The 27,882-nt window shown below is 54.2% G+C and overlaps 1 protein-coding gene and 1 long non-coding RNA gene across 2 annotated transcripts; one reads left to right on the top strand and one right to left on the bottom strand.

Moving 5' to 3' along the window:
* Positions 1-2,242: 2,242 nt before the first annotated feature.
* On the bottom strand, positions 2,243-5,541 carry LOC119092624 (uncharacterized). The gene is made up of 4 exons (XR_005093514.1): positions 5,057-5,541; positions 4,372-4,481; positions 3,765-3,932; positions 2,243-3,257 (listed from the first exon to the last, which is right to left on the bottom strand). It is a non-coding gene; the product is annotated as an uncharacterized LOC119092624 (long non-coding RNA).
* A 4,652-nt stretch (positions 5,542-10,193) lies between these two features.
* Positions 10,194-27,667, top strand: LOC119092501 (DNA excision repair protein ERCC-6-like 2). The gene is made up of 20 exons (XM_037215462.1): positions 10,194-10,208; positions 10,566-10,846; positions 11,429-11,594; positions 11,793-11,976; positions 12,279-12,498; positions 12,715-12,803; positions 13,669-13,822; positions 15,408-15,548; positions 15,963-16,100; positions 16,563-16,664; positions 17,148-17,257; positions 18,212-18,415; positions 18,794-18,923; positions 19,107-19,174; positions 22,091-22,278; positions 23,315-23,506; positions 23,739-23,893; positions 24,356-24,410; positions 26,956-27,140; positions 27,611-27,667. Exons 2-20 carry the CDS (start codon positions 10,781-10,783, stop codon positions 27,665-27,667), a joined length of 2,604 nt encoding a protein of 867 aa, XP_037071357.1. The 5' UTR covers positions 10,194-10,208; positions 10,566-10,780.
* Positions 27,668-27,882: the final 215 nt, after the last annotated feature.

The raw sequence follows: 27,882 nt of genomic DNA, 5'->3' as shown, positions 1-27,882 counted from the left end.
CACCCAGGTCGTAGTCCGATGTCGGGGCCGCGCCGTCGCCGACATCTGCGGGCTCGGCGAGCTGAGTGGGCGGCGGGGCTGCGTCGAAGGACGATGGGGGCAGCACTAGCGGGGTCCATTGTACGTCATTTGAACAGCCGCTGCAGTTCACGAAGGGCAGTTTAGAGTTGGTGGGAACCCTTACCGAATCCACGGCGATTTGGTCCGGCACAGATTTCGGCCGCGATTCTTCGGAAGGGGCGGTTGACGAGCCAGAGCCGCCTAGCATGTCCTGGAAAATGGACGCCAGCGTGTCTCGGACCACCTCCCGCAAATCAGTCGAGTTCTTGGGCACGTCCGAGGAGTTATCCGCACTAACGTTGTCAGTGGTGATATCAGTGGCATTCTCCGTGACGTAAATGACGTCACTGAACGGGTCTGACGTCAGATCTGACCCGTCTGCTAACGACACCCCACCAAATCTGACGTCACTTGGTGACATGACCTCCGACGTGACCTCCGACGTGACCTCCGAAGTGACCTCCGAAGTGACCTCCGCGTCGGTGGCGGACCCCATCCACGGTGGGTAGATCGGCCACACCCGCTCCGGCAGGGTGTACCCGCTGGCGGGCCAGTCCTGACGCCGCGTCTCGCCCCACGCGCCGTCCGACTCGGCGATGCCGCTGTCCCCCCAGCGGCCGCCCCAGCCCGGCCCGCCCGACCGGTCGACGGTCGGATATCGCTGCGGCGGGCTCCGTTCATGACCCGACAGTGCCGTGAGCGTGGCGCGCGAGCCGAAGTGACGCAGCACGTCCTGCAGCGTCTCGTAGCCAGAGAAGGGCAGGAGCGAGCCGTGTGCAGCGACTAGCAGCAGCGCCACGACCAGCAGCAGTCTGGCCATCGCTGGGCTGGGGGTTGGGGTATCACAGGTCCGCCTGAGATTCTGTCCTCTTGCTGAGCACCGAGTCAACTCATCCGCCCGATCGCTGAGGGTGAGCTGGGACCGGAAGCATTCACTGGCACGTGCCCAGCACTGTCACCGAGGTGTCCAGCCAAAAAGCTCCTGCCTGGCACCGGAGGCGTCCGTGCAGTTCCCGGACGCTCACGCGGGGGTGCCCTCTCCGACGTCCACTGGCGGTCAGGGCCTGGCCGACTAGTGCACCTCCACCGCGAGGTCAGCCAGCGGTGTGAGCGGAAGCCGCCCGTGCTGCCGGCGCCGGTAGCGGTGGAGGACTGGTCACAGCGGGCCGACCGCCCGGCGGCCGGAAACAGCTTCGGGCGCCGGTCCGCACGTTATTAGTTCACCCTAACGCAGCCGGCCCGTGCAAGTGGTCTACATCGAGCTGCTGTGATAACCCCGCACAACGGGACGCCAGGCGACCGGTCACGCACGCGTCACGGACACCGGGCCGTGCGTCACGTGATGCCTGGACACGCTAAGCCGGCCTGGTCAAGTGACCAAGACGCTCTCGGGCGCCACCATTTATTTACGTTTTTAACGTGGAGGAGCGGCTGGAGACAGCAGCGAAATTTGCCCTAATCAACCGTCTACGGCATCAGGCATCATCGTCGTGATCAATCACTATCAAACAGATAAACCACGAAACCAGGTCACATGATCAAGACACACGCCGGCCGGTGTGTCGTGTGACGATGACCGCGCAGACGGGGTGTCGGCGGGCCAGGGTTGGCCGCGTGCCAGGATTCGCAGCGGTCCGCCGAGCAGGGCGGAGCAGCGGGTCATTAGCAGGCGCATGGCGGTTGGAGCAGGCTACAAAAATTTTCCGCCGGACGGGATGTGGATATTTCGTGTAGTTTACGAGGAAACGCACTTTGCGCACCGGCTTGAAACACGACAAGGGCTCGTACCGAGCCGTGAGTCGGCGCCACAGAATTCACGCCGCGTTTGCCGCCAGCGGGCGTTTTTGCAATTGTTGGAATGGTGGACAACAGATAAGAGATGATTTATCTACTGCATACCCGCTCGCGACCATGGAAACACTGAATTGGCTTGCATCGGGTTCGGCATGGGCTTGTTTGGTCTGCCATAGCTCCAGAGTGCGCATCAAGCAGCGACTTAGTGGTCGTCCCAGTGAGAACAATGCGAAGGAGCTGGACGAGTGCCGCGATGTGCTATAGTTGGTGTGATGTTTCCGGACAGTCGCACCATGATGTCGGACATGCACTGGCATCTTGTGTTCTCTATCATTTGGATTTCAGAGTTCAGACAGCGCACTTTGATAACTTTATTTTCCATCGCGTTTGTACACGGCAGTAAACGAGCGCCACCAAAAATAATGGCCTGAGTTGGTTTTCATTCCACCGTACGCAGCTGTCAGGTCGTTGTCCGTACGTACCTACCTAAAGTTGAGACCAGTGCCTACATTTTATGCCCAGCGAATTGGAACCGACTAAGAATATGACTAGCCAAATAAAAATGCTTATAAATTAACGTGGTTGCCTTCATCTTAAGCGAAGAAGCGACAAAAGAAGAAACAATGCAATAATTTGCTGATGGCGAACTTCAGCTTAGCCTACCCTCAGGTGGACGGGTAAGGGTATGGCGGGGACAGGACGGGGAGGGGCAAGCCGGTGGGTTCAATGGCAACACTGACCCGGCCCCAGTGGCAGCACTGACTCGGATCCGTGCTGTCATCGTACCCTCTCGCTCGCTGCCGCTGCGCCCGCTTTCCCAGCATACCAACGCGTTGATACCCCGAAATGGGTTAGGTTCGAAATTAAACAATCAATAATTCTGATCTGTCTGATCGACCGCTCCTTTTTGCTGTCGCATTTGAGTTGAGAGTTGGCATGGCACATTTACATCAAAATTTCACGTTCGCAAACTAATGGTCGTATTGACTCATCGTAGCATAAGCTCTTCATAAAGGAAGCGCTCCACCAACGTAAGTGAACTGAGACTTCACAATACGTCTTCGGGCTGTAAAACGGCGTCAAGGTTTTTATCATTCATCCGGGCACTTTGCAATAACCGGCCTGCAACAACTTCTTTGGAGTGTTTTTTTTCGCCCATAACTCGGCACCTGCAAACTGATAGTGCCAAAATGGATAATAACTAGCATGTGATACCTTTGCCCAACTTAACAATACAACACATGCATAGAATACAGGTAGTCATACTGTTGTGACTCGTCCTGCCATATTCACTTTCTCTCGTGGCAGGACAAGTGTAGCTCTCGGTCAACCAGTGGATTACACCGGTGCAGTCGGTTAAACTGTAGTTGACATCGGTGCCGATCCTTTATTGAAAAACGTATCTGAAAAATGAGGACTCAGTTATCTGACAGATTTGCTCGCCAGACTATAGAATCAATAGACATTACGTATATGACATGACTCGGTTCGATTCCGCATGGCGAGCTGTGTGGTGCTTGTGCCTGTATGCTCGTGCATACACTGCAATCCATGGATGGAGAATGCAATGCAGCAGGTGTTGCGGCGGCCAAACCAGCGTGCATGATTGAGCCTAGCTTCAAGCTGCTGTCATTGAAAGACGTTTATCATGGCGTCTTTGCCATCTTGACTTTTTCAGCACTTTCCATCCGTAATACATCCTGTGATCGTAAGAACTGTACATCCATGGCACGTAATCAGACATATCTAATGGCACCGTCAGCATGCGGTGGGAGTATTCGGTCTATAGTCCGGATGTTGACACGCCTTCCTCGTATCTACACGGGAACGACAATAAGCATAAATCTTCTCTTCGATGTAGAGTTAAGAGCAAGAAATGTTCCTACGATGCTGTGCCAAAGTAGACGTACCTTGAGTGGTTAAGAATGTGCTCTCCGAGGTCCCCCAGATGACTGCAAGCCCTCCGCAGAGAGCAGTCCAGTTGATACACTGGATCACTTCTCGGTCCATGGTCACAGTTTTTCTGACCTGACCTAGTCTTGTCCTGGTCCCCGTCGTCATCCACTGCTCCAAACTGCCTGTAACATGTCAGGAAAACAAACAGCTCAAGTAACCTGAACTCTACTGGACGGGCTAACCAGACAAAGTAGATGCAATTTTGGTATCACGGGTGGTTATACGCTCCTACCGGAATTGGCTCAATCTGTCCATGTATGAGTCTACCCGTTAAGATGAAGCTTGGGTCTTGCGTGCCTTCCAAAATAAGTGGGGACGGACGGTTTACGAGCCAACGTTATCATCTCTTGTTGAGAGGATGTGTGTAATCGGCACATGGCGCTTGCATGCAAATTAAGTCAGGTTCGAATCCAGTTAATGCTGTAACACATGGTCAATCCCATGCGCTGGACAGGTACGCATATTGTTAGGTCACGTTTGTAGCCTTTATACAAAGATTGTGTGGCTAATCCGAATTTAGTCGCAATGTTCTATTTCGGATCTCGGTACTTCCTGTCTCACCAGCTGTCTACAGTGTGCTGCAGATCTCGCTGCTTCGCTCTCATGCGGGATTTGAATGATCGCCTCGTGTGACGCTTTCTTCGTCTTCCTCCCGGCGGCATGATGTTCACCTGTGAATGAAGCGTGATCAACTCACGGACTGCGATTTACAGATCAAACATGGAAAGGCGGAATAAGTTGACTGATGCACCTCGCGTTAAGTTGGTCATGACATTAGAAAACATGGGAAGTTCTGTGCAAACGTTATAAGATAAAACAATTACCACGTATTGCATGTATTATACCTCTTAGATTCAATCCAATGTTTGGGTGAAACAATGCTGTAACAAGTACATGCTGAATATCGTTCCTGCTGGAGCTCTCTCTTCTTGCAACTACTCATCTTAAAAACTTTGATTTATTAAGGGCTCAGTTTTAAGATGAACAAATTGCTGGGTTGTGTCCGGTGCATTGAAACAAAGCGTACACAGTAGCAATATGCACGTTTAGCTTCATCGCCACAGATCGATACCCACACGAAAAAGTTTGGTGGGCAGCACCTACGATTGTTTCATTTCGGGTAAGCATCCGGAAATAACACCAGCAAACAAAGCTATTGGAATTGTAAATAGACAGATGAGTGAAGATCGCACGAGGAATCTCAATCGACGAATATGAAAAGAATAAACAAAGCTTGAAACCTCACCTGGTTCGCGTTGTTGCTGTTGAGATTAGCGTTCACATTATTGTTGTCAAGGTTGTTATTATTATTGTTATTATTATTATTGTTGTTATTGTTTATGTTATTGTTAATGTTGAGTACCAGTGTCATTACACCAACAACAAAGCTGAGATAGTTGAAGCTGTTGAATCCAGACAGCATGCCCCCCGTGTTCACACACGGCCGCTTTTTGTTGTTTTTCTTCATGTAGAGGACGGGTACCCGGCGTCTTGACCTGAGCAGGGTACGGTGGCGGGAGGGGCTACCCGAAGAGGCCGACTCGGCGCCTATGCCCGGCACCAGACCCCCGGCCTTCCATTCGCGCAGGTGTCGGTCGAACGCCCTCTCCAGCTGGCCCTGCAGGCTGTCGCTCGGAGGCGCCTCCACCGTCCACAGCGTCCACAGTGTCCACAGCGTCCACACGGCGCATACTGTCGACACCGCCACCCCCTGCCGGAGTGGCGAGCGCATCGAGCTACAGCAGGGAGCGTGCGGGCCCGAGTGGCTGCCGCCGGTGGGGAGTGGGCGCGGCTAGGCTTTAGCACCTCCTGTTCAGACGGTAACGGTGAAGCATGGCGGCCGTCGCCGTGCGGTGGGGCGCCTCGAATTGCTGCCGCCGCAGACGCCCCGTGACTAATGGAACGTCATGGTGCAATAGAACAAGGGGCGGAAGCGCTGCAGACACGGTGCAGCAGCGCGGACGTTTCCTCGGTTACCGTTAATTGGCCTCTTAAGTGGGCCCTCGTTCTGCGGTTCGCAGGTTTCGGCGCATTCGCGGCCCAGTGCGGTGGAGAGTTATTCAAGGGAGGCTGGCAGCGTGTCGGGGCGGAATAGGCCAGATAGCTGCGCCGTTTAATTAACGGCACTGTTGCGTTTTAGAGCATACGTAATTGGTGACGGGGTAGCAAGCCTTGGAAATCTTCTCGACGTGCTTTTTTGACGAAAGACGAAATCTTCTCGATGTTTTTGGTGCCTTTTCGGCCCAAGGGCGGGGTATGGCCAATGGGCATAGAAAAATCGTGGAAGTTACTGAGCTTGGCCAAAGACGTGTTAAAAACTGATTAAAGCACATTAATGATTTGCCGATACACATGTGAATGTGCAAAGCTTTATGTGGGAAGACATGTGGAAGCCTAAGAACCAGAAAGGGTGAAAATGAGAGAGCGATAAGAAATGCGGATATAAACCATTCGGGCTTATCGAAACGTTCTGGACACAGGGCATTGCACCGCATGGGATCAAGGCGAAACTTGTAGATTTTGGGGCAAGCCGGAAACAAGGAGGCTGTTTTCATTTCTTGAACGCGCAGTGGCAAACTTCTGAACACAAACCGGGAATACCAATATATAGTGTATATCGGATATTTATAGAGCGCATATCGCAATTTAAAATGAAAAGACTGAAAAAGAGCAGTCGACTTGGATAATCGTACGCATAGAAACCTTTCAAAAAGTGAGAAGGCCAAGCTCGGGACGTACTTTAGGAACTTTGTCTGGAAGACAAGCCCGATGACTGCGGGGGGGGGGGGGGGGTAGAGGTGGAGGTTGTCATTGTTCTTCATTCCAAATTCAAATGTCATAGCTATGTTATGTTATGTTATATATGTTATATATGCAGTTATATGCTATGTTATATATGCAGCCAAAGCTGTTTCTCACCAGCGCACAATCTTGCCAATTCGATTCATCAATGTCATTCGGCAGATAAGGCTATCCAGCTCCCCAGCATCATTCGTCCGTTTCACCATTATCTTTCCTGGGGACAAGAAGTTCCACGAGCGGGTAGGCATTTTGGGTCATTGAAGAGGCATCTGCTCCCACAAGGTTGATGGCAAAATACGGCCTGGACATAAGGCTGGTAAGAATTTTAAAAGTTAATCGATGGTTCGCAGTGCGACAGATTTTTCATGCGCCTTCATCTCGCTGGCTACTTTTCAAGAGATAAGACTTGTCGCAGCATTTTAGGCGGTAACAGACTCGAAAGCTTGAAACTGCCAAAAGCAATGCGACAAAAGCCATAAAACTGGAGAGCCTTCTTTAAAAACCAAGCCACAGAATAAAGACCCTTCTGTCATATATTCCTTATCTGGGCCCTGCTCCCGTCCGCCGTCGGCGGCCACTGCCCTAGCTCGGCTGTCTCCCGCATGACTGACTGCGAATTGATCTTGTGGCTGCTTTGTTGCATATTTATGGATCAGCGTTACTACTAATTGGTGTGTAAAGCATGTGTCGGACGCCTGCAACAGCATCTTTTTTCGAATTATATTTCCTCACACCACACCACCAGAAAAACCTCCGGGAAGCTGCCTGCCTTAGGTATGAATTGGTCCGCCGGACATTCAATCGCCCATCCTTCAACGTAGCCGACTTGATCTGGTTTTGTGTGGAGGCGGGGGCGTAGCCAGGGCCTTGCCGAGGGGGAACACAGGGTTGACTAAAGTCCCCCTTATGGTGCCCCCCCCCCCACGAAAAAATAAATCCCCGGATATAGCTTACTTGTGAACGAGGGCATGGTTTTTCCTTTTATTGTCATCTTCACCTTGTAACCAGAAAAGAAACCAGAAGCTACTGTGGGATAAATACTGTTTGTATTTTTAAGTCAATAAATTGTGGAATTCAGGCGCTGAACGACCGCATGGAATGCATCGCCGGCGCCCCTTATTTACAATGGTTCGGTTGACTGTTCTAAAACAGATGAAATTCAAAAGCTTTGTTAAAATTGTTTTACCTGGGTTCTACACACATTGACGGCATTGCGAAGGTAGATTGTAGATCGATATGTTTGATCGCAATTTGAAGGCTCAAAATTTGATTGCAGATCGAGTGATTAACAATGTGTACTAGCGTAGCCCAGCCATGCTTGTAAATATTCAACATTCGGTCAAAATCGATTAGTGGTACAGTTTATGCACCGTGTTTTTTTAACATGCGCGCTCGCAAATCTTAGCAACAAAAGCCTCGACATCAAGTGTTGCGGTCGTCATAGTCCGCGGAGCGTTAGCTCAGTGGCTAACTCTTAGCCGTGGCCCACTGGTGGACGAATTTGATGACGTTTCTGAAGGGGTACCTTTGAACGCTTTAGGACATCAAACCTTGCCTTTAAAATGCAGTCTGGGCGCATGTTCCACGTGTGTGATTTTTAGACCGACGGTAAGAACGGATTGGCCCTTAAAGCACCGCTGGTGTGCTAGTGTGCAAGTGGTGATGGAACTGAAGAGTAAAGGATACAATCTCTATCTTTCGTTTTTCTGTGACTATTCACCAGTTCAGAAGATAGATGAACTTGGCGCCCGCCGTCTGGTGGCGTTTGCATTGGTCCACGCCGTTCGGTTTTACGAAAGCTGCAACCCAGGCCATCGCTGTCCTTGCACTCGAGGTCAGGGGCGGGCATGTTCAAACCTTTTGATGTAATTTGTTTCACTTATCTATTCTGAAACAGGAACGTTCTCAGGCAAGCATGTCGACCCATTCTATTCAACAAGAATAAACCCCCACTCTACTCCACAATTATGATACCCCTTATTTTCTTCCGGGCAAGGGGCCCCTTGAATACAACACCATGGGCACGCTACCGTTTCCGGTCCAGGGCTGAAAGGCTATTCCTTCCCATCGCGGGGTGTCTTCTGGCGGCACGGGGTGAGGTCTCCTGGTCCATCCGAAGGCCATTAGAAGGATATATTAGTTTACGTTGTTCCCCTCCCTGACACGGGAGGCCTTCTGACCCGCGCAGTTGACCCCGGATCAGCACAGGATCCCTCATTGACGCGACAACATCCTTGATCGCCGCAGGTGTTTCAATAATTGTCACATAGGCTTCAGTTTCATGTTTTTTTGTGTTCTTCAGAGATATTGAGGGCTTCCTGAACGTAGACTGTAGATGAAATGGGGTAACAAATTTGTACTAACATGGGTTATTCATGTCAGTCTGTAAATGTTCAAGATTCAGTCCTAATTCATTACTGATAAAAATTATGTAATATGGCTTTGAACATGCGCGCTCACTGGTCATAGCAACAACAGCCTCGACGCCCGGCATTGCAGTCTCCGTAGGCCGCGCGGCGCCGGCCCTGTGATTGTGACACCAAGCGATGGCCAATGAGCAAACGAAAAAAGGATGACGACGAAAAGATGGCTGGTGAACTAGGTAAATCGGAAAGTGTGGAGAGGGGGGCAGCTAACACTGCTGCCCCCCTCCCCACCTTGAAAACTGGGGGACATGGCCCCGTGACCCGCCCTGTTCCTACTACTCCTATGTTGACATGCCTTGGCCACGACACGTAATTTTGAGCATGAATGCTCCCATATCTTAGCAACAAAAAAGAACTCAACGTCAGGCGCTGCGGTCTCCTTATCCCGCACGGTGCCGACCCCGCTGCTAATATAAGGCCGTGGCCAACAGGTGGATAAATTATAATCCACTCATTGGCCCGTTAAAATACTAAAAAATAAGAGGGTGGGGTCATCAATGTGACATCCAGCCAGCCCTTCACATCCTTCAGCCATCCCAATGGGTCCTTGATATTTGGCTTCGACAGACACTTTGGTCACTTTTTGGGCATCTTCAAACAACGCTCCGACTCGGGGCCACTTGCCGCCACAGGAGCCCTGCTCGGCATTGTGGCCATTCACCGACACAGGAGCCCCTCATTGTGTCAGCAATTCCGAATATTGCAAAGCACGGACCCCGGCCTTCGTTCGGCTTTGGAAATTGGTCTCAAGGGCTCAGACGGACATGGAATCAACTGTAACATGGAGACATGGACATGTACATGAAGTGACTGGTTAGCGCACAGGGCCCTCTGGCGGGCATTGGAGTGCCAGGCCCTTCGGGCCGGAGCCCCTGAATAGGACCTCCATCTGGCCATTCGGGCCCTTCGGGTCCTCAAATCGGAACCTAGGGGCAAGAGCTCCCTGAGCTTCCCCCCCCCCCCCCCACCTACGCTGCTGAATACCACATACCTAATGTCAATGTCTGATTACTCGGTGGCGACCAGTCGGTTGTGGTATTGGATATGTAGGATTTGATGGTCTAATCTTTATACCCATTTTCAGCGCTGTGGGGACATAATATGCCGCAGACGCGAATGTAATGCTATTGGGCCCTTGCCGAGTGGTGTGTCGCGGTTCGGCTGAGGGGGGTATGGTAGAAATGAGGATGGGATGGCCCTCACCAAGCACACTTCTGTTGTTTGAATAGTTTTGGCCAGGCTCAATGAGAAGGTATTGAGTTATTTGTCGTTCTTACCAGAGAAGGGGGCTGGAAGGCCTTAAAGCCCCCCATTTGAGACGATATCGCACGCGGAATCTTCAATTTGTTCACCATTAAATTGCCTACTCGCTCGCATAGCAGTTTAGTAGTTTCTATTCCTTCCTTATTTTACTTGATTTGCTTCAGTTGCATTTGTCTGGCTGTGCTCATTGTTTGCATTGTGCTTCTATGTTGTGTTTCCTGGGGAAAATAATTTGATTTTATATGTTCTGCTTGCATTTGGCAGGACTTGGATGTGTATTGCACACCATGTTATGAAGATTGATGGCATATAAATCAGTTAGCAACATTTAAGTAATTAAGACTTTGTTCCAATCATGCTAAATTCTAAGATGCAATAGTCCATGATTTCTTCTGTCACAAACACTTTGGTTGTCAGATGTTTACATTTAACAGAAGATTTTAAGCCCAGCCCAAATAAACAGGCAGTTTTAGGTGAACATGGAAGACTCAGACACAGAGGAAGGCTGTCTTGTGCTGGAAGTAAAAGACAATTTGAATGTTCAGGTAAAAAGAATGTATTTTATCCATTGGACTATCATCTATATAGGCTGTTGCAACTCACAAGTGTGCCTCATCTTTTCTTGCTGCACATCATATTTTGTCATTTAGTGGATGGCTGGCCAGACTAAGACACCATGAAATATAACTGTTGTGAAATATATATTAATTGTTTTTGTTTAGAGAAGAATATAGAAATGGATATGGCAGAGTGGAAAGTACTTTTATGATAATGCAATTGCTCACTAGTGTAAATGTACTGTTTGTCTATATCTTTGTCAAACCAGAGACTAATGCACTCACACTGGATGCCAAGCCAGCTGAAGCTTTGCTTTGACAAATATGATGAAAAGGGTATGTTTTTTTCTGGTTGATATGTCTACTTCAGACATGTGCTTGGGGCCCCAATAAAGATCCAAGATTCAGTTCCAGGATCCTCTAAACATGAAACTCTATTGGGTGCTCAATCACCCTTGGGTTCCAGGCACATGTGCTGTCAATTTAGATGCTCACTTGTCTTGCTAATGTGACAATGCCTTTGTTTGCTTAATGTGGTAGCCACTTCTCAGCTGTGGATGTCTTGTACAGGTGCCTGGCTCCATCAACAATTACCTACGGCCATACCAGCGTGAGGGTGTTAAGTTCCTCTACCGTCAGTACAGCCAGAATGCTGGAGCCATCCTGGCTGATGATATGGGTCTGGGTAAAACCATCCAGTCCATAGCATTCATATCAGCCATCCTTGGCAAATCAGGTGAGAGCATGTGTGCATACTTGGTGCTGTGTTTTATTATGCCACCTGTGTTTATGCTTCTACAAACTTATATAGTGAAAATAAATGTGCTGCCTCAGAGTGACTGAAATCATTTTAAGGTGCTGGTCCAGTGAGGGTGCCACCTGCCACACCACCCCTCCCCTGCCGCACCATTGGTCATGGGCCTGCGTTCGGCAGACGCGGCCGACAGGCGGGAAACGCCGTCCTTTCTGCAGAGCCTGGATAGCGCGACGGCGGTGGCGCCGCCCTGTCGGCCGTCGCCCGTACTCGTCATTTGTCCGGCGGCCGTGCTGTACAACTGGGTGGCCGAGCTGGGTACCTGGGGCCGCTTCGACGTCGGCTTGTTCGTGGGGAAGAAGAGGTGGGTGGTGCGGCTGGATCGTCGAGGCATCGACTGAGAGGGATAGACTGAAGTAGGTCCTGTCGTGGGGCATCCATACTTTATTGGGTGTCAAGGTTTTTGCTCATCTCTGTATGGACAGACATTTCAATGGGACGTTTTAGAGATCAGAGAAGATCCAAGCTGTGCTTACTGTCCTGTTTTCGAGCTCCCTGACGCATTCCGATGACGTTCACTATTTACGACGATATCCATGTCATGCTAACTCCTAAGTGGGCATTGCACGCAGCGTCCGACGTGATGGAACGTTCCGTGCCCGCCAGATCGGAGACTCTGAGATCCGCGCGAAACGGAACGGTTGATGTCGTCATGTCTTCCTTCGAGGCGGCGCGGGATCACGTGACCGCGCTGAACGGCCCCAATTGGTCGGTCGTCATTGTGGATGAGGTGCACCGGCTCAAGTCGATGACATCACTGGTGACGCAGGCGCTGGGCCGGCTGGAGTGTCGCCGACGCGTCGGTCTCTCCGGCACCGTTGTGCAGGTCAGTGTGAATTCATCTCCGTGCCGAGAGACGCACAAGCTGAACTGACTTCGTCAGTTCTTGAGTCAAGTGGGAATACCTTGGATTTGATGTAAGAAATAGACTCACAACCTTAATCCCACACAGTCGCAGCAGACAATCTTGGGAGAAGCTCTTGGGACCAGGAGTATGGCTTATGCCACTGTTCGCCTTATTGCTGGCGTGGCGTCGTTTCAGAATGACCTGCGCGAGTTCTGGTGTGTGCTGGACTGGGCCAACCCAGGCTGCCTCGGGACTTCCGAGCAGTTCGTGAACGATTTCGTGAGGTGAGCGGAGGAACCCAGCAAACCTGGTGTTCATGTTGTCTCGTGAATACTAAAACGAAAGCTCAATGCTGAGGTACCACTGGCGGGGTCAGGTAGTTCTGTCGCCAGCCGTTGGACGGCGCACTGTCTTGTTGCACTGGTTGTGTTTGATGCTAACCTGTGCAGGCATGCCTTGGTGCTGTGTGTGATGCTAGCCTGTCTTGTCTGTTGTGCATGATGCCAGCCTGTGCTGGCCTAGCTTGTCTGCTATGTGTGGTGCTAGCCTGTGCTGGTTTGACTTGTCTGCTGTGTATGTTGCTAGCCTGTTCTGGCCTGCCTTGTCTGCTGTGTATGTTGCTAGCCTGTTCTGGCCTGACTTGTCTGCTGTGTATGTTGCTAGCCTGTTCTGGCCTGCCTTGTCTGCTGTGTATGTTGCTAGCCTGTTCTGGCCTGCCTTGTCTGCTGTGTATGTTGCTAGCCTGTTCTGGCCTGCCTTGTCTGCTGTGTGTGGTGCCAGCCTGTGCTGGCCTGCTTTGTCTGCTGTGTGTGATGCTAGCTTGTGCTGACTTGTCTTGTCTGCTGTGTATGTTGCCAGCCTGTGCTGGCCTGCTTTGCCTGCTGTGCATAAACATGCGCTGTTCTGACTTGTTTGTTTGAGGCATTACTAGCATTTGCTTGCCCACATACTACTGCATAATGCTGCTGTGGTCAGTTTGACTCGTCCGACTACCTGGGTCTGGCGTCCTCTTTTCTGGCCTGTGTGGCTGCTGTGTACCGGACTTTGCTACAGCGTCTGCCGTGCGTCAGACCACCATACTGTGTTTGTGTGTGTGTCTCCGGTATCTGGGAGTCCTGACAGACGTGTGTGGGTCGCGCCCCTGCGCAGACCCATAGAGCGAGGCCGGCGGCGCTGCGCCGTCAAACGGGAGGTGGCCGAGTCGTGGCGCCGCCGCGAGCTGCTCACCACCCTCCGGCAGCGCTGGCTGCTGCGCCGCACCAAGGCGCTCATCGCCAATCAGTTGCCCAACAAGACGGACCAGGTCTGTCGCTGGTGTGGTGCAGGGCGCTTCAGCTGCCCGGGTCGTTTTGCGGCGCACAAGATTGACCGCCTGGACAGCCATTTAGTTAGGCGGCGTGTCCTTGTTTGCTTTGCTCTCATCAGCTCGTCTCCCCCCTCCATTTTCTTGCCCTGTCCTGCCCTGCCCTGCCCTGCCCTGCCCTGCCCTGCCCTGCCCTGCCCTGACCTGACCTGCCCTGCCCTGCCCTGCCCTGCCCTCCTGTGCCCTGCCCTGCCCATCCCTCCCCTTTCCCCACCTACTCGCCTCTTTTTGCCCCGTCTCATTTATTCTCTCGTCTTCTTCTTTCCTTATTCATTCCCTTCTCTCCTTTTATTGCCTCATCTTTTCTCCTCTCTCATGTCTCCTCTCCTTTCCACTCACCACTCCTCCCTTTCTCCTTCCCATCCCATGTTCTCTCCTGTCCTCATTGGTGCTCTTCTCTCCCGTCCCTCTCCTCCTCTGTCCTCTCCTCTTCTTCTCCCTTCTCTTTTTCTTACCTTCCCCCATCTCGTGGCTTTTGTACTCTTCAACCTGAAATTCTTTCCTTTTTGTCCCTTGCTGCCTCTTGCCTTTTTAATTTTAACTTCTCTTGCCTCGGCTATTCTCCTGTGATGTTCAGTACTGTCAGCTTCTTCTGTCCTCTGTGCTCTCTTCATTTTTTTTGCACTGCATGCATATGTATATATATATATATATATATATATATATATATATATATATATATATATACATGTGTGTGTGTGTGTGTGTGTGTGTGCGTGCGTGTGCGTGTGCGTGTGCGTGTGCGTGTGCGTGTGCGTGTGCGTGTGCGTGTGCGTGTGCGTGTGCGTGTGCGTGTGCGTGTGCGTGTGTATATATAATAGCTTGGCTAGCCAAGTGATAGTACCAAGCCATAGCCAAGTGAAATGACAAATAAATGAAGACAGAGGGACAGAGAGAGGTATGATGAGAGGCAGCAAGCAGGTGTGTGTGAGAGAGAGGGATATATATATATATATATATATATATATATATATATATATATATATATATATGTGTGTGTATATATGCATATATCTATTATGTTATATATATGTATGTATATATGTGCATATATATATATATATATATATATATATATATATATCCCTCTCTCTCACACACACCTGCTCTCTTCCTCTCATCATACCTCCCTCTGTCCCTCTGTCTTCATTGATTTGTCATTTCACTTGACTTGACACTCTCCTGGTTTTGTGTAGCTCTCCCACCCATTCTGCCCGCACCAGTATTTGAATATTTGTAGTCAATAAAGCCAATATTATAACATGCTGGTTGAGCGCTGCGTCCGGCGGTCATTGATCTCTTCTGCCACTCAAACGACACAGTCGCCTCTCGAAATGATCCGATATCATAGATCGAAGGAAGCAGCCTCTGATCTTTGAAAGTGACCGGTCAGAAGCAGCAGAACAATACTGTCAACTCCAGCCCACACACCTCGGGTGGCCTGCCGCGCCCCACCTTACGGGCGGACGGCTGAGCCGCGGGTCATGCGTGCCCGTCACCACCCAGTGTGTGCTTGTGTCGGCAGATTGTCTACTGCCCGCCGTCTGAGTTCCAGCGGGAGGTATACAGGACCGTCCTGGCCTCACCGGACGTACAGATGCTGCTGCAGCGGACCAAGCCCTGCTTCTGCCGCAGCGGAAGGAAGGCCAGCAGGTGCTGCCTCAGGGTAAGGGCTCGTTCTTGGAGGTGGGCTATTTTGTAGTTGTCTGCTTTGCAAGTATTCTGCATGTTGCGGGAAACCTGTCCTGTTCGTTGGTTTCGAGTGCTGCTGCGCTGGTAGTCTATTGGTGTTTGCCTTTTGAGCTGGTCGGCGATTAGCTCAAAGACTATACACGCCGCGGTTTATCTGTGATGTTATACAGTGGCTGCAGAGCACCAGTGTGTGCTGGTGAGCTCAACCCCGGTATCACTTGATGCTCCGACCTACATTTCATGCTGGTGTAGCATGCTGTTCACGTTGGCAGTTGGGTGGTATGACTTCCCGTTCCTATTGTATCTGGCCGGCCATTTTGCAACCCTCATTTTGCAACCTGGCTACCCGTGCCCCCGCCTGAGGGGCTGCCGTTCCGCTGTCCCTCAGCGCGGCCGAGACTCCGCAGCTCCCTCCTCGCTGGCGTTCTCCTACATCGCACTGCTGCTGAAGATCAGCAACCACCCGTATCTGCTGACGCCCCGGCCTGGCGCCGCCACGGAGCAGCAGAACGTGCTGGCGCGCCAGGCGAGGCCGCGCGCCGACGGCTCCCGGGGCAGCGGAGGGGGGGGGGGGGGGAAGCAAGAGCGGAACCGGGAGGTGCCGTGGGGCGGCGCATGGCAGGGGTGGGACTGGGAGGTGCCGTGGGGCCACCTCCAGACGCGGCCTCTGCTGGGAGGATGTTGGCCAGTAAGGTCGTAAAAACGTGACTCGTGCATCAGCATGTAGGGACACGGAAATGTATATACATTGGGAATGTTCGTTGTCTGTTATTGGTGAATGGTGATCGTTCTGAGGTTGATTGGCAAACCTTGCAACATGCGTATATCACCTGCCTTTTCCGACGTCTTGTGTGAACGAAGCCATGTGGTGTAACGTGAGCATACTTTATTTGTGGTGCATGGTGAAGTTGTTGTGTTTGATGAATGGACGCAATGTTCCCACGTATTATTGACTGTCTCCCTGGACGTGCTGCTGGCGTATTTTCAGGTTTGCCGGTTGGTTTTCGAGAGGTTTCCGGAATTCGCCAGCATGAGTCGTATTCAGGCGTTCCGGGCCTTATCTGACCCGAAGTATTGCGGTAAAATGAAGGTAAGCTGGTGTCAGCAATGCATGTTGTCTCGATGGCTAACGGTGTCTGGTGTACAATGCACGAGCTAACACGGTGATAGGCTTCAGCGCTCAATCAATGTTCATCATTTTGCAATCATGCATTGCCCGTCTTAAGGTGGCAAGAATGTGCAGTTGCCTGCTTTTGTAGTTGTGCTTTTTCTTTCTATCCTGTGGCGATCCCATATTCATAACATATGCCATAATTTTACTGCTTGCGGTAGTAGGTTCTGAGGAATACGACGGCGCATTAAAGGGACATATTGTTAGTCTATGGGATGAAGTTATATAGTATCAATCTATGGGATGGTAGTAGTCTTACCAGAGTACACGTGTTCTAGCGTTTTTTACTGCGTTTTCGTGCCCGTTTAGAACCCTTTGGGTCTAGTGTTGGCAGTTTTGTGAGAGCTTGGTACTACAGTTTCATTGTTAAGTGGTTCCATGTGACATGTGTGTATTTTGCAGGTGCTTATTGCCTTGATCGACCATTTTCGGCAACGATCTCAGAAGATCCTTATATTTTCTTATTCGACGAGGATGCTGAAGATTATACGAGCCTATGTCTCGAACCAGGGGTAAGGCAATTTTACCACACTTTCTATCTGCAGACAAGATGTCTGGAGATGTACCATCACGCAATAGTGTTCGTAGCGCACTATCATTCATTTTCTCACCAATGAGCATGACTGCATTGCCTCACACTGTGGACACTACGATTAAGCAGTCGCTCGGCCTTTCGGTCAACTAATCAGTACTGATCTCTTAATTTTCCGTGTGACTATTCAATCTACCATTGCTTGCTTACGCCGCCTCATAGGTGGAATGAGGCTGCATAATGCGGTGCCACGCTTCACGCATTCTCACGCAACATGCACCCCGTGTTTATTTTACGTTTGAAATAAAATAAACGTCGAAATAAAAGTCACCACGTCAGCAGATATGCACAGTGCAGTTGTGTGACATCAATTGCGAATATATCCTGCTTTGACCCCGGCTGTGCGCGAGCGTCGCCCCACTGTCCCAGTTAGCACGTCAGCACGTCACCACGTGACCACGTTTCCGCCTCACCACGTCACCATGCCACCGCCTCACCACGTCACCATGCCACCGCCTCACCACGTCACCATGTCGCCGCCTCACCCTGTGATCATGCCACTGCCTCACCACGTCACCATGTCGCCGCCTCACCACGTCACCATGCCACCGCCTCACCACGTCACCATGTCGCCGCCTCACCCTGTGATCATGCCACTGCCTCACCACGTCACCATGTCGCCGCCTCACCACGCGACCATGCCACCGCCTCACCACATCGCCATGCCACCGCCTCACTACATCACCATGCCACCGCCTCACCACGTGACCATGCCACCGCCTTACCACGTCACCATGCCACCGCCTCACCACATCACCATGCCACCGCCTCACCACGTGACCATGCCACCGCCTCACCACGTCACCATGCCACCACCTCACCACGTCACCATGTCGCAGCCTTACTATGTCACCATGTCGCCGCCTCACTACAGGTACGAGCTGACGTACATTGACGGCGAGACGGCGGCGGCGGAGCGGCCGCGCCTGTGCGCCGAGTTTAGCCGCCGGCCGCAGTGGGCCGTGGCGCTAGTGTCGACCCGCGCCGGCGGTCAGGGACTCAACATCACCGGCGCCACGGCCGTGGTCGTGTTTGACCCCAGCTGGAACCCGGCGCACGACCTGCAAGCGCAGGACAGGTGCGCTTAAGCGCGGCCACGAGGGCGGGGGACCGGCGGTGGGTGGTGGAAGGAGACAGGGACGTCTGGTGCAGTGAGCGCATTAAGAGGTCCTTTTGTTACGGGACATGTCTGACCAGACTGAGGCAGTCGGTATGCAAGGACGGAGGACTCCGGTCAAGTCGAGACCTGAGGCTGAATGCCAGTAGTTTTTGACATGTGTCTTGCCGCGTGTTTGTGAAACCATCGGCGCGCGTAGCTTGGCCGTGCGAATGCGGGCTAATTGCGTTATTGTGGCTCTTGGAATTTTAGGCCGTCGATAATGACGCTAGCTATCAGTGGCGCGTTTCGAACCGGCTGATGTTTGGCTGACGTGCTGTGGACACCGTCTGCCCCCAGGGCATACCGGCTGGGCCAGGCGCGGGACGTCAGCGTGTTCCGACTGGTGTCGGCCGGCACCATCGAGGAAAACATCTACCTCCGACAGGTGAGGCGCCAGCAGCTGTCCCCTGCTGACCACGAGCGGCAGGTGAGGCGCCAGCAGCTGTCCCCTGCTGACCACGAGCGGCAGGTGAGGCGCCAGCAGCCGTCCCCAGCTGATCACGAGCGGCAGGTGAGGCGCCAGCAGCCGTCCCCAGCTGATCACGAGCGGCAGGTGAGGCGCCAGCAGCTGTCCCCTGCTGATCACGAGCGGCAGGTGAGGCGCCGGCAGCTGTCCCCTGCTGATCACGAGCGGCAGGTGAAGCGCCAGCAGCTGTCCCCGCTGATCACGGGCGGCAGGTGAGGCGCCAGCAGCTGTCCCCCGCTGATCACGGGCAGCAGGTGAGGCGCCAGCAGCTGTCCCCCGCTGATCACGAGCGGCCTTTGAGGCATCGGTGCCTGGGTTTCCTGGCGCTCGTGTTGTGCCATGCGAGCCTGAATGCTCCGGTGAGTCGGTGCAGTATCCAGAGTACGTTTTGGCCGTGAGCCCAAGGTCTTTGACTAGAAGACGTCTGCCTCGCAGTGCTGAGAGTGATGGCAGGGGAATAACTTAACCGATGCCATTTAGTGAGATGTGATCTGCCTAGGCTTGGGGATCCGAATGCTGGTTTGGGATCTAATGTTGACTTGCTCGTTGTTCGATGCTACCTGCGCTTGCTTGTACACTGGCGCATGCGTCGAATCTGTGAAACATGTTCGCTGAATTGAGCTTGTCAACTTGCCTTGTGCCAAGTTCTGTGCATTGTGTGTGTTTTTTCTTCTTTAACGCTTGTCATTAAGTACACTAATTTCAATATCATGTTGATATTTTGGCGCATGTTTGCATCGATTAAATGTGGCTTTGCTACTCTGTACAAGCTTGGTTTTTGTTGCATCTGCCGTTCCATGGCCCGAAGCGTCCCGCCCCGACACTGCCAGCTCGGCCGTCCCGCCGCGCAGCCCTCTCACGGCGCCAGCCCTCTGTCGGCGGCCACCGGTTACAGGACAAACAGTTGAAAACAAAAAGTCAAAGGACATAAATGGAAATGGTGACAATTAACATGGCAAAAAAACATAAGAACAAAAGGCCAAATGCCAAAAAGTCAAAACGATAAAAGTTAAACGCAAAAAGTCAAGCAGCCAAAGAACCAAAAGCAATAAAACTCAGAAAGATAAGTCAACAGGCAAAAAGCTGGGGCAGGGGGGGGGGGGGGCGGTTGGAGAGCCAGCCCCGCTCAACGAGTTTGAAATACGCCATTTATGGGTTATGAAACTCCGCAAAAGGAGCATAGGCCGGTTTCCAGCTTTGGATTTGGAGCAAGGGCCGTCACTCGAGAGGGCCCTTCCGAAAAAGGGCCCTCTTGGGTGACAGAAGTGCAAGGTCTTAGTTTCTGAAAATGGTCGTGGGCAGCGAAAAATGACCGAACGGTGAAATTTTGAGCAGTGAAAAATGGTCCAGCCAACCCCCAAATTTGCCAACAAATAGGTTTCTCCTCAGATTTGGCGCCCTTTTCCCAAAGCTCGGGGGACAAGTCCATGTGTGTGTTGGGGAGGGGGAGCTGAAGCCCCTTATTCAACTCAGTTGGAATATATCCCCCTGGGTAGGTGTCCTAAATCACGATGCTTTTCCGCCATGTGATGCCTGTTAGCTTATCTGCTTTAGATCCCTTCGACCATAGCAAACCATGGTCATGAAAGGACATTTCCCCGACGGGCAGTGCCGCGGATGTTTAGCTATGGAAGAACATTTCAGGCGGTTTCAGACGGTCCAGACAAAATGGAATATCCTCTCAGAGAATCCTCCTGGATGGGGCTACCTAATGGGTCTCTTGAGCATTGGCAGGAAAGGAGCAAGGAGATCCGCACAATAACTTCATCACCCTTATCTGTTTCAACCCCTCAGAACGGTACCGTGCCTTTCTAATTTGGAGAAAGCGTATGTCATGCTGCTCGGTCATCTCGGGTTTTGGGAAGGCGTGGGTAAACCCATTCGTTAGCTTACTGAGACCATTGAAAGAAACAAAAAACAATCTTAGACAGAAGGCACGTACTAAAATCTGTAAACGTACCTTGTTGCTTGTAAGCAGCCATGTTTGTGATTGTACAGTTTAAGTAGCAGAAAGCAAGTTACTGTCAAAAGTATTCGGTTGGTGTTATCAAACTGTCTGATAAATGATATAGTTTTAACAATTGTGTGGGCAAATATTGAGATGGGGGTAACTTCTTCGTTTTTAATGAACTCTGTAAGTAGGCACACTTAGTGTAGAAACTACAGTCAAATTTACGACTTGTTGCAGAAAATGTCCAAAAAACAAATGGGTGTGTAACTGCTCCGTCTCCTTCCCTGTTACACCGCCACTGACCACACCCACAACAAGAGGGCTACTGCAGGCGTACAAGTGGCCATTGCTAACATGTAAAGGAGGCCCAGCCTAAACACAAATGAGACGCGTAGACCTCGTGGCTGAGCAGAGCCCACGGAGTTCCCTGAATTTGAGCGGGAAATGCCCCGCGCAGTCATGGACGAGAGTTCTTTCTGACTTACTTGCTTCAGGTCTCTCAGACATTTCTTTCATTTTGACTGGGATTTCTTAGACTTGTCGTTTCCCTTTTTTACATACAAGTGGGAGGCTACAAGGGAAGTGGGAGACAAGTGGGAAGCCTACTTTTGTTGTGGTCTGTATCCCTTTTGGCGTTCACCATGGTAACATTTTACATTTGGTGTATCTTTTGACTTGCCGCATTCAACTTTCTTTTTACTTTTAAACATGGGACGTTTTGCCTTTTGGCTTCTTATTCTTTTAGCTTTTTGCCGTTTGGCATTATTCATGCGAACTGTATTCCTCTCGAATTTTGTATGTTTGACCTTTTGCATTCTGCTTTGTATCTCCTTCGCTTTTTGCCATGCAGCTCTTTGTCCTTGTGACTTTTTAACTTTTTGCCTTTTTGATGTTTGGCTTTTACCCCTTTTGAATTTTTGCCATTCGACCGTATCTCCTATGACCATGTGTCCCTTGACTTCTTGGCTTTTGACTTTGTGTCCGGTTACCTTTGCGCCGCCAGGTGTACAAGCAGCAGCTGGCGACGGTGGCGCTGGAGGGCGGCGCCGGGCCGCGCCTGTTCGCCGCCTCGGCCGGCCGCCGCGCCGGCGAGCTGTTCGGCCTAGCCAACCTGCTGCGCCTGCGCGAGGACGGCCGGCTGACTGAGCGGCTGCTGGAGCGGCACCGCCGGCTGGAGCGCCTCCTCACCAGCCACGGTACGGCACGCCGCCCTCTACCGACGGGCGGGCGAGGCGGGGCGGGGCGGCACCGCCGGCTGGAGCGCCTCCTCACCAGCCACGGTACGGCACGCCGCCCTCTACCGACGGGCGGCGCGGGGCGGAGCGGGGCGGCACCGCCGGCTGGAGCGCCTCCTCACCGGCCACGGTACGGCACGCCGCCCTCTACCGACGGGCGGCGCGGGGCGGGGCGGGGCGGCACCGCCGGCTGGAGCGCCTCCTCACCAGCCACGGTACGGCACGCGCCCTCTACCGACGGGCGGCGCGGGGCGGGGCGGGGCGGCACCGCCGGCTGGAGGCTCACCGGCCACGGTACGGCACGCCACCTCCGACCGGCGGGGGGGGGGGGGCGGGGCGGGCGGCACCGCCGGCTGGAGCGCCTCCTCACCGGCCACGGTACGGCACGCCACCGACGACCGGCGGGCGAGGCGGGGCGGGGCGGCACCGCCGGCTGGAGCGCCTCCTCACCGGCCACGGTGCGGCACGCCACCTCCGACCGGCGGGCGGTGCGGAGCGGGGCGGCACCGCCGGCTGGAGCGCCTCCTCACCGGCCACGGTACGGCACGCCACCTCCGACCGGCGGGCGGGGCGGGGCGGGGCGGCACCGCCGGCTGGAGCGCCTCCTCACCGGCCACGGTACGGCACGCCACCTCCGACCGGCGGGCGGTGCGGAGCGGGACGGGGCGGCACCGCCGGCTGGAGCGTCATGTGCCACCCCCGACCGGCGGGCGAGGCGGGGCGGGGCGGCACCGCCGGCTGGAGGGTCTCCACCGGCCATGGTGCGACACGCCACCATCGAGCGACAGGCAGGGAGGGAAAGCACGCACCGTTGGCTCCTGGTGTTGGGGTTTCGAATTTTACTGACAATAGGTGATCTTCGACGTACCATGAAGTGCTAGGTAAAGGATGGCAAGTAACCTTTAAATTACGTCATGAGAATGACACTGAGAGCGTCACAATCACGGCTGTCCAACGCCATCCTTTATTTTCCTAACTGTTGGCGGTAATTTTTTAACCAGCCCTAACAATCCTGATATTGTGAACGTGAGTTTTTCAGTATACCAGCTGAAGTTCATCAGCCCCCATCTTTCATATCTGTTTGGCAGCGGCGCCATGCTGCTCCGTCCGTTGGGGCTGCTCGCTGGACTCGGTCCGCCCTCTGACGTCAGTGCCGTCCCCAGTAGAGCAGGAGGCGACGGCCGCGCTGCCCACCGTACAGACCGGCGTGGCCGGCCTCACGGTCAGCGACTACACGACAGTGGCGCCCTCCGACGACGAGCAGGTGCTGACATCTGGAGACGAGGTGGAGGCACCGTCGCCGTCGGAGACTGCCCAAACCCGAACACCTAGCACGGCGCCCCTGGATGCCGCACTTAGTAAGCAACGTGTTTCTCACCCTCATGTAGTGAACGGAAAATTGTTTTTACTTCGTCCTTTGTTTCAGCGGCTTATCCATGTGGTCAGTTGTTTCCACATCGATGTTTTTGATGGTCAAATACTCATGGTGAACTGGCTGATATGCGAAACCAAGTAACCGCGTAGCGTTATGGTCGTCCCTCCGCGGAATGCATAGAGGGCACGACTGTTTGATACCCCGGTGCTTTCCAGAATCGTGCGGTGTGCAGCACACGCACGGTAACGCGGCCCTGGTGGGCGCCAGCCGCGTGGAGGAGCACGTGGCGCGCCAGGCGGCCCGGGCCGTGTTCGTCCTCGGGGACGGCACCCAGGAGCCGGCCGAGTGGTGCGCGCCACTCCGCCGACAGGTGCGGCGCGTAACGTGACGAGAATGTAACAGAGGTGTGCTGCAGGGTGCCCTGGGGAAGGAAACTCTTCTCAGTACCAGGGACTTCACACAAAATAATAAAAAAGTCTAACCAGCATGAATTTCAGATTGAGTGAGCTGGTTCTGGTTACTCTGTTGATTCAGCCGTCTGGTGTCGCGATGTTTTCCGAAATGGTGCCGTTTTGAGCGGGTCTGGTTTTGCCTGTGGCGCCGGCGTGCGGGGCTAGAGCCGGCCCAGCGCTGTCCGCTGACCATGGCGCCACCTCACTGTGCCCACTGGGCGTGTTTCCAGGCGGGGCTAGAGCCGGCCCAGCGCTGTCCGCTGACCATGGCGCCACCTCACTGTGCCCACTGGGCGTGTTTCCAGGCGGGGCTAGAGCCGGCCCAGCGCTGTCTGCTGACCATGGCGCCACCTCACTGTGCCCACTGGGCGTGTTTCCAGGCGGGACCGGTCCGACCGTCTGCCCGCAAGCGAGCCGCCACGGACGCCCGGTATGGTAGGTCAGTAAACGGCAGGGCAGGTCAGGACTCCAGGGTAGGTCAGGCCTGGTGGTCCAGGGCGGGTCAGAACTCCGTCGGACACGTCAGTGGCTCTGGGACACGTAAGTACACTGTCGGACATGTCATTATCCGATGGTGTATGTCGGACACGTCAGTAGCTGTCGGACACGTCAGTACACTCGGTCAGGTCGGTACACTGCTGGTCAGGTCAGTACACTGTCGGACCCGTCAGTACACTGTCGGACACGTCAGCACACCGTCGGTTAGGTCGGTACACTGCTGGTCAGGTCAGTACACTGTCGGACATGTCAGTACACAGAGGGACGCGTCAGTACACTGTCCGTCAGGTCAGTACACTGTCGGACACGTCAGCACACCGTCGGTCAGGTTGGTACACTGCTGGTCAGGTCAGTACGCTGTCGGGCACGCCAGTACACAGAGGGACGCATCAGTACACTGTCCGTCAGGTCAGTACGCTGTCGGGCACGTCAGTACACAGAGGGACGCGTCAGTACACTGTCCGTCAGGTCAGTACGCTGTCGGACACGTCGGTACACTGTCGGTCAGGTCAGTGCTCTGTCGGACCCGTTAGTACACTGTCGGACACGTCAGCACACAGTCGGTCAGGTCAGTGCTGTGTGGCGAAGGCCGCCCACCTCGTCATCTCTCCATGGGGCGCGGGCCCGTGAAAGCCCGTCGTGACTGCCCCAGTTGCATCACGCCGGGCGCGCTCGACTGGGGTCTCCCTTCAGTCCGTCCCTAGTGTCACAAGACTGCTCCCAGCTGTCTTGTGACAGGCATATGCTGCACGCTCTGATGGTACAGATGAGCTGATGTAATGCCGACTGGATGATAGCCACGTGAGCTGTACCCTTGTGGGTCACCCCTGCTGCTGGAGCGACCGGGGTGGCCAGCCTGCTTGCGTTAACAAAAACAGGAGATTACAAATTCAACGTCAACAAGCTTAGTTTTCGCCGTTGAAGTGTCTGTTGGAATCCCGTAATGTCACTCATATATTTCTGAAGTCTTTTGGCAGTTTCGTCATCCTGCAGCCTGAAAACTGGCGAGACCGGTGGGTCTATGTGGAAAGGCAGACTACATCCTATCATGCAACTCATGCATTATCATGCAGCATTTTGCAACCAAATTCCATTCATTACCCACATAAAACTCCGGAACTAATGGTTCATAGGCCCTGTAGATAACAAAATATTGATATAAGAATCCAAGGGCGGCTGTTAATCAAGCTGCGGGGAGGCTGCGTCACGGATTTGGCGAATGGTACTCCGCTATGCCGGCTCTTCCACCCTCTTGCATTTGCGTACTGCAATCACGTGCCTAGTGTCAAGATGGTACGAGCATGCACGGTTCTCGAACATGACCGCTATCTTCACCTTTATCGCCGCAGATACAGATGGAGCAGATACAGGAGAGCCCTTCACTATCTTGCTGGGTAATCGCGGCTGAGTTGCGTCAGCATTGTCGACCTCCAAACGTTTGACATGACCTAACCCATGGCTCTCCTGTTGGTGAAGTGCCATTTGTCGAATGCAGCTCCGCTGAGTGGCCATCACATTGTCTCGATTGTGGCGGAATCCCGATAATTCAGGCTCTTGTGACCGCACGAAGCAGTTCGGGTCAGGTGTCATTCAGCTCATTGCGAGATTGCATGTCTCAATTGAAATAGCACCGTCGAAATGCTTTCCAAATCCTTTCATGAAAGCTATTCAATTTAATAGAGGTGTCTGCATACCTCTGTGGCATGGCAGTGCATCGTCTCCTCCGCGGTCCCCGCCAACGGCATAATGACGCGGTCGCCGACCGTCTGCGAACCTGCCCTGTTGCGGCATCACCGCGTGTTGAACCCTCACTGGGATACCGGCGTCCGCGGATGTCCGACGGTGTGCGCCGGCCGGCTGGCCGTCCGCGGATGTCCGACGGTGTGCGCCGGCCGGCTGGCCGTCTGCGGACGTCCGACGGTGTGCACCGGCCGGCTGGCCGTCCGCGGATGTCCGACGGTGTGCGCCGGCCGGCTGGCCGTCCGCGGATGTCCGACGGTGTGCGCCGGCCGGCTGGCCGTCTGCGGATGTCCGACGGTGTGCGCCGGCCGGCTGGCCGTCTGCGGACGTCCGACGGTGTGCGCCGGCCGGCTGGCCGTCTGCGGATGTCCGACGGTGTGCGCCGGCCGGCTGGCCGTCCGCGGATGTCCGACGGTGTGCACCGGCCTGCTGGCCGCCGCCATTGTGCGACTGATTATCGTCCGCCCGGCTCCATCCTGCCTCCTTTCGTAATTAGGTCTGCAGTCTGTTGCTATGCACCGAAGGTCACGACAGTCATGAGGCCGCTACGAGTTTCTCAGATATTGTACAAAGTTTGGGCATGGCTGTCCGTCTCAGTGACAAATGCCCAGCTCATATTGAGAGGGATAGAAAGAGGGTGACATTTTATATTGAGGGAGTGAGCGAGGGAGATATTATATAAGCAAATTGAACAGTTTGTCAGTGAGTAATATCTCTTAGTGAGTTCCTCTCGCCGTTTCAGCGCCCATCCAGCCCGTGTCGTGGACCCGGTGCCAACGCTGCCTGCAAAACACCGCAAAACCACCGACAGAGCGGGCCGACACCGCGGGCGCGTCACTGTTCGCTTCTCGCATCGACCTGGGACGAGCGCTGCTCGCGCCGGGGGGCCAGCGGGCGGCGGGTGGGCGGTGGTCGCCGCTCGGGAGGGTACCGACGGCCGGGCGGCAGCCTCTCGGCCGGCGCCGGCCGCCAACGGCGCTGCTCCGGGTGGCCGGAGCGGCGCGGAGAAGTGCGACAGTGCCGGCCAGACGGCCAGCACCGCGCTGAGAGACGCGGTCGGTGAGGGGCCTGCCGACGCCGCTGAAGCCGCGGCTGGACCGCTGCATTCCGCGGTCCCGGAGGCCGCGGCCGGACCGGTGGACTCGGGACCTCACACCGGCGCCGTCCCCGCCCAGGACGCCGCGGGCGCGACCCTGTCGGCGGCGAGCGTGGCGCGGTCGCCGCCGCCCGCCGTCGGCGGCGCCCCGCCGGCTGCCCTGGCGTGTGCCGACAGCCCGCGGCGGGCGTGGTCGACCGACGGTACGCCGGCGGCGGACGCGCTGCTGGACCGGCTGCTGGCATCGCCGGGCCGGCGGCCGCCGCCGCGCCGCCGCGCGCCCGGCGCCGCCCCGCCCGAGTCTGACCCACTGCTTGGCCGCTGGCTGCGCGACGGCAAGGTGTCGATCGTCCAATGACGGCGTGCCGGCCGGGCGGCGGAGGCAGACGCGGAGCGGTGGCTGGCGCGCGGCAGGCGTCCGGTCTCACTAAGGGATGACCTCGAAAGGGATCTGCTGCTAGGAAAGGCCGCCAGGGGTCCACCCTGCTGCCGGTACAAAGGCTGTGAATGTGAAGAAGCCGCGAACGGTGCGCGAACCCCTAGCCTTTTACTCTAACATTTGTAGCTGCGTGC

The sequence above is a fragment of the Pollicipes pollicipes genome, unplaced genomic scaffold, assembly GCF_011947565.3.
Source record: "Pollicipes pollicipes isolate AB1234 unplaced genomic scaffold, Ppol_2.1 Scaffold_3447;HRSCAF=4054_pilon_pilon_pilon, whole genome shotgun sequence".
NCBI lineage: Eukaryota > Metazoa > Arthropoda > Thecostraca > Pollicipedomorpha > Pollicipedidae > Pollicipes > Pollicipes pollicipes.
The sequence above is the reverse complement of the archived record's forward strand: the minus strand, read 5'-3'. Positions and strand labels throughout refer to the sequence as shown.